The sequence below is a fragment of the Pleurodeles waltl genome, chromosome 4_2 (assembly GCF_031143425.1).
Source record: "Pleurodeles waltl isolate 20211129_DDA chromosome 4_2, aPleWal1.hap1.20221129, whole genome shotgun sequence".
In the NCBI taxonomy this organism is placed as follows: domain Eukaryota; kingdom Metazoa; phylum Chordata; class Amphibia; order Caudata; family Salamandridae; genus Pleurodeles; species Pleurodeles waltl.
The window spans coordinates 36,226,000-36,232,763 of NC_090443.1; the positions used below are offsets into that span (position 1 = coordinate 36,226,000).

At 47.2% G+C, this 6,764-nt stretch overlaps 1 protein-coding gene across 4 annotated transcripts in view; it reads right to left on the reverse strand.

Annotated features, from left to right (window-relative positions):
* PRPF40B (pre-mRNA processing factor 40 homolog B) overlaps positions 1–6,464 on the reverse strand; it is a 178,269-nt gene extending 171,805 nt beyond the window's left edge. For all 4 annotated transcript variants that reach the window (XM_069230521.1, XM_069230522.1, XM_069230520.1 and 1 more), the window contains exons 1-2: positions 6,381–6,464; positions 1,949–2,025 (exon numbers count right to left, since the gene is read on the reverse strand). In XM_069230521.1, the coding sequence (XP_069086622.1) occupies positions 1,949–1,966 (18 nt within the window). In that variant the 5' untranslated portion in view covers positions 1,967–2,025; positions 6,381–6,464. The remainder of the gene's footprint in view (positions 1–1,948; positions 2,026–6,380) is intronic.
* Between the last annotated feature and the right edge of the window lie 300 nt (positions 6,465–6,764).

Genomic DNA, 6,764 nt, shown 5'->3' on the forward strand with positions numbered 1-6,764 from the left:
GTTCACCAAGGACCTCAGGATTGTCAACCTAAAAAAAACAGCAGACGGGGATCTCTAGATATGGTGGGGAGTTCCCATGCCAGGGAAGTGGAGGTCAGGGTCCCTTCTGACCTGGTGGGCTGCCAGGCACAAAAAGCTAAATGAAGTCCTTGGACAACTGCACACTCGGTCTTTGCTTGCCAGCAATTTTTCAATTGCGGGGGGCTGATATTGCCTTCAAACATACATATTCTTGCACATGAAAAATGGTCTACCATACTGCAATGTGCTCAGTAGCCTAAAATACTTAGATCACACCTGAATGCCACAACAAAATTAGGAACCTCACATTTATAACAGACTCGTGGTCTCACTAGTACCTCTGTTACACCATATCAGGTAACTAAAGCGTCGTTCAAACATCCCTGCTTTTACAGAGCATCTCCCTTTTCTGGGATTTCATTAGCATATACAGGCTACAAGCGCATATGTACATTCCAGTCTAGACTATGCCACAGAAATGTAACTGGTGATCCCAGCCCTTGTCCTACGCAGATTTCAGTAGGTTCAGAACAACAACTGCCACACTTCTCTTGATTATTCCAAGTTACCAAAAATCCTGCATGTGGTATGAGATATTTTTAAAACAGGTTGACAAACAATGGCAGCCTGAAAAGGAAAGCTCTAAACTCATCTAGAAATTCAGACAAGGCTGCTCCCCTCACATGATGTATGAACCTCACCTCAATACCACAAAACAGGCAGGTACCAGAAATCCCCGAGCCCTAAGGACATTACAGTAGAGGTGCGTATTAACAAGGTAAAACTTATCAATGCGACGTTATTCATTGAAAGAAGCACATCTGGATTATATCAGGTCTGCAGCCATAAGACTGGAGCACCTCTTTAGCCCCTATGCACAATGCATAAAAGCCTGTGGCAGCAAATCGCTATACAAATGCCCAATGCAGTACTCTATACCAGCAGTTCATAGCTTATTGACTTCTGTGGACACCCACTGAATCATTACTGGAAGCCGCACTGAGTCCGTTTTGGATCCCAGGTCTCCCAGCCCGTGAAATTTTTATGATTTAGACTGCAAAACAATACACAAATCTGCAAAAACAAGTATACATCAAATAAATATTCAGCTATTGAACTAGATTATGTAATTCAAAATCAAACAGAGAAAACTTTTCAATTCTTCAATGTTGCTTCTTTATTTGTATATTCATTATTAATTTTAATTGAATAATTTTAATATTATCTAATTTTGTTAAACAGTTGTGGATTCCCTGACTAGACCTCGAGGGCCCCCGGCGGTCCTCGGACCAAAGATTAAAAACCATTGCCCTATACTTAGATACAATACAGACCTAGACATTGATGTGCAAGAAACAAACAGTCCAAACAGCCCACGGCATTGCAAGGCCTCACAAGTTCACAACACAACTCCAAGACAAATTGGTAGCTGGGTGTTAGCCACACTGTATCAAGTTACATTTGTACTTCACACTACACATTAAATACTACACAATCATGCTCACAACACGGCTCAGTTAAGTACAGGTAAGTATAAGTATAGTATGTGAACACAAATGTTACTAGGATTAGGTAGACAGCATAGAAATCTAAATAATAAGGATATAGTTACCTTGTCAATGTACTCGTAAGTGATGTACAAGGTGCAGTATAGTTGTAGGTGGATATTATTGGTTATGATACAGTGTCATTCAACCACTGTGACGTCTGGATCAGTTTTATGGACTTTGAATGCGACCTACCTCAGTGTGATTTCACCGCCTGTATGTGACTGACTCCAATAATGTTACCTGCACTGCCTGCATGCACATGTAGGCCTTGGTGCCTCTTATACATTCACTATTCTAGCCCAAGCTGCTCAATGGCAAAACAGTGACTCGATTAACTGGATGTACAGTCAACAAAATATAAATATGTAAATACTCACAAACGGAGGCGGCATCATGAGTGGCAGGCTGCAGAGACTCGCGGGGCGCAGAGGGGATCTGAAGCTATGTCTTCAACCTGGCAAAGAAGGCAGAAGAAAGAGTTACAAAGATTGTCACAGATCGAAGAGGGAATTATAGATGGGGACAGGCTTCAATGAAGCAACCTTGATACCAAGGCGTAATCACACTGTGAGGGGAAGCTTTTAGGATGAAAATGCATTCATGGGTATGGCAAGTGAAGAGGAGGGTTGCTATTACTGGTCACGATTGTTCTCGTACTAGGTAGATGCTTTTTGCCAACTATGCTTTGAAGAAATGGGCTGCACTTATTCTTTAAGGCAACCACCGCAGTAAAGCTCTGCATTGCATCCAACTGGACAAGGTAGCTAGAGCCAATCTCCCAAGTATATGCTGTGCACATTTTATATGTGGCTTGTTTGATACAAGCATTGTGTGTATACTTGAATCAAGTTATAGAGGCTTCTGGATTCAATTTTGAAAGCCCTTGCCCTGTTCCTATACAAAAGGTAGAGAGGTGAGGTTGTTTTCTGGGACAGTGGAAGTGACTTGCTGACATCTCCTCAAGCTGGAGAGAGAAGTAGACTGAAGTGAGGACAGAGGAGACAAGTCTCCTTTAGAAATCCAATACAGTCCTTTAGCTGAGATGGGCTGTTGATTGGTCTACCTGTAGCACTGCCTTTTGGTAGGCAGCACCCAACTCATCTTCTCCCTGACTGACAAAACAACCACCACCAGAACCAACTTCACCACCTGCAAGACCATGGTAGCAGTCTGGATAGAAACAAACTACCTGAAGCTCAACTCTGACGAGATGGAAGTACTGTTCTTCGGCAACAAGACCTCCCCCATGAAACTCCACCTGGTGGCTGTTGGAGCTAGGACTAACACCCACACCGACATTCCATGCATGAAATCTAGGGATTATCCTAGAAGAGAAGCTCCACATGACGGCTCATGTCAACATAGTGTACACTTCCTGCTTCCACATCCTATGGATGCTGCAAAAGATCTTCAAATGGTTGCATCAAAACATCAGATGGGCCGTCACGCAAGCACTCATCACCACCAGGCTGGACTACAGCAACACTCTCTATGCTGGAATCTCCAAACAACTCCTATACAGACTCCAGACCATCCAGAACACCTCTGGAAGACTCATACTTGACCTCCCACCCTGCACCCACACCACACCTCAGGAAGCTTCTCTGGCTCCCCATGCACAAGCACAGCCAATTCAATCTTCTTTGCACAAATACAAAGCCTTACACAACACAGCACCAGAATACCTGAACAATTGCATATACTTTCACCAACCCACCACACACCTACACTCTGCCTCACTCTTGCTCTTATACACTCCCCACACCCACAAAAGCAAAACAGGAGGTCGCTCGTTCTCCCACATTGCACCCAAGACATGGAACGACCTCCCTCAACACATTAGAGCCTCCTCCTCACTTCTTGAGTTCCACAAGAAGCTGAAGACCTGGCTCTTTGTAGAAGAACCATGGGGACACACATTTACACATCTGCCCAAGTACCTGGATACCCTCTCGGTGATTAGTGCACTGTACAAATCAACATAACACGCTGGGGGTCCAGGGTGAAAATCCAGTCTATGTTGTTCAAAGTAAAGGGATCCTCTAGAAGAAGCTTACCTTTTGTCTCTTCCTGACCAATGTTCAGTGGGGCTGCTGATAAGCTAGGTGCAGAAAAATCACACCTGTGTGCCTCTGCTGTGTATACTAAAGTCTAGAGCTACCCAGTTGGGAGGAGCAACACTCAAAGGCTGTGTCTGGAAAGCAGCCTGAAAAAGACACTTGAAAGAAGAATAACCACAAACCAGTTATAAAAAAAGTTCAGACAATCAACACTGCATCTTCTTTGATTGCATAAAAGTGGGAGTTGTATCCCGGACCAGTAACACCTGGAAGCCAACCTGCCTCCCGAGAGCGAAAAAATTAGCTTGACAACCCTGCAGGAAATGTGATTGGTGAGGGAGTGCCAGAAGCAGCCAGGCCCCATTGCTCTGGTATACCAGGCCAAGGAGGACCACAGAGAGCAATCTTCAGGCCCTGGGAGTGTGGGTTCAGCCTCTCCAGGAGTACAGTTCCAAACGGGAATCGTGGATAGGCGATGGATTTTGCAGCCAGGTAAGATGACTGATCGCGGCTGATCACGCTGGTAAATCACTAGTTATACCCATGGTGGGTATCACCACTGAAGCCCTTAGATCTGTTGTGGTGTGACCAGCGAAAAACAAGAACTGTGCTCCCAGTGGACACCACCACCAGAAGCAAGAGCTCTGCTTCCAGTGGGAGAGTACTATTGCTTCTATATATCTCAAGTAGGATTGCTTCTACCTTTCTTTCATGTGGGGGGGGGGGGAAGTAGTATGTGGTGGATGAGAGAAGGGTCACTTCCATCTCCCTCTTCTATGTGGGCAGAAAAGGAAGGCGTTCTCCTCTCTTTCCTGGACGGAGAAAGTCAAACGGTTTCCAACAGGAGAGTGGGCCGGTTTCCACCACTCTCTCCCGGGTAATGGAGAGTAAGATGGCTTCCAACTCCCGCTCCAAGGTGTGGAGAGCAGAGCAGCTTCGAGGAGAATAGCAGGAACGATGGCTTCCACCCTACTATCCTGTGTCAAGAAGAGTAGTATTTGGGAGTTCAAATGACGACGAGTTCTACTCTAAACTGTCCCATTCGGAGTCAACAAACTGACTCTCTTCGATGCACTCAAGACACTCGTGACCCTGAATTGCCATAATCGCTATCACCTTCCCTCCTCTCCTATTCTTCTCCTGCAAACATCTATACACCCAGGCTGCGGCTTCAAGAGAGAATGGAGGCTCGCGCGTGCACAAACCCTCACCAGCGTAGGTACTGCCCCGTGGAAGTATGCGCCCTGCCCATGCAGCCCATGACGGGGAAGCCCCGGACCTCGCGTGCACCTGGCAGCCTATGTTGACATACCAGGATTGGCCTTGTCTATGGTGCTGAAAGCGGCACACGTCAGACAGCTGCTCGGATATACCGACTCGTGTGCACGTGCTTGTTGCACTGGTCCTGAGAGTTGCACACTCAGAGATTGGATATGCACACCTGTGACCTGCTGGAGTGAATCTTGCGCGCACATACACATGACTAGTTCCTTGAGTATACCTGAACCCGAGCGCTGCCGCACACACGCGCAACGCTACCAGCTTGGATATGCGGGCTCGTAAACACTCTCTAGCCACTGTGCTGAACATTTAGCATTTATATGTTTTCTGCTTAGATATACAGATGTGCACATAGCGCAGAAAATAACACGCTCACTAACGGCGGTTTACATGGACAGGCTTGTGACGTACACCACTACCAATCTTTCCTTCATAACATGAAGCCTGCATCCAATGCCATACTGCCCTTTCAGTACCATCATGTCCGGCCACTACCATCCTGCCTCAGTGCCATCTTCATTTCCACGCGCCCTATTAAAATGTTGGCCCAATCCAGACTTGTTTCCCCCATAGTGCTATCTCCCAGCGCCACGCTACCACCAGAGTCCACCTGTCTCGCAGTACTATAAAGTAATCAAAGTACCATCCAGTCCTCAGTACTAGCCTACCCCGGGAAGTACTCCAGGCACCGTGCGCCCCCTAGCAAAATCCTACCTCAGTACAATAGTGCCTTAGTGCCGTCCTACCTCCTGTGCTGGCCTACCACCACCAACCTACCAAAAATCACCATGTCACCAGTACCGTCCTCCCTCCAGTACCTTACAGACTTGGACAGTATCGGCCTCGCCCCAGGATCATCTGCGCCTTCCAGTACTATCCTACCATCACCATTAACACCCTGCCCCCGAAACCGGTGCAAGCCTGCTCCAGTGTCGACTCTGCTGTCCATCATTCACCTTCCCTCAACCGAACCATCACGCCCCCAGCAGGATCTCAGTCCCAATAACACCAACCTGTCTCCATACACCTTGCTTTGCCAATGTCTTCCTTCCCCTGTAGCATTGTGTCTCCTGCCAACATCCTACCTCACACTACACTCTGACATTACGGTACAATTCTGCCCCACTTCCATTATGCCCTGTCCCCATTCTGCCCTCCCAGGCATAAGATGTATTTACACTACTGTCCTGCTTACGTTAGCTCCTTTACACCGGTGCTTTTTATTCCATACATACCAATAGACCAACTCAGGCGCGAGACTTACAATTTTGGAAGCAAAAATGACTTTATTGTGTCTGTCTCTCGCCTGAAATTGCCTTTCCTTCAATATAAGTCAATGGGGGGCATACATTCTCCCGATTATTATTATTTTTTAAACCTGCCACTTTCCTCTTCTAAAATTGTGGCATGCATGCAATTTACACCCCATCTCCACCACCCCGCCCCCCTTTGGGTCCCCCAGACTCACCCGTTCCGGGCCCGACACTTGATCCCTAATCCTCGGTCGCGGACAATGCAGGACCCGCCCACCGCTAGTAACAGCTGATTCTATTGGCACTCCGTGAGAAGGGCGGGGTTCGGTTGAGGGAGCAGAGAGGAGGGATGGGGTATCAAATAAGGAGGAGGAGAAGGGAAGTAGAGAGAGGGGGGAGGGTGATCGGAGGAAAGACGAGAGGGTTCAAGGGAGAAGGAAATAGAGAGGAGGTCAAAATGGGAGTGAGGGGAGGGAGCAGGGAGCGAGAACTGGGGAATATAATTATGAAGTAGGGGGTGGAAGAAGGGGAATTAGGCAGGACAAGAGAAAAACAGCACCTTCTGAGCGCGAGCTTCTGTTAGGACTATAAACACTGGT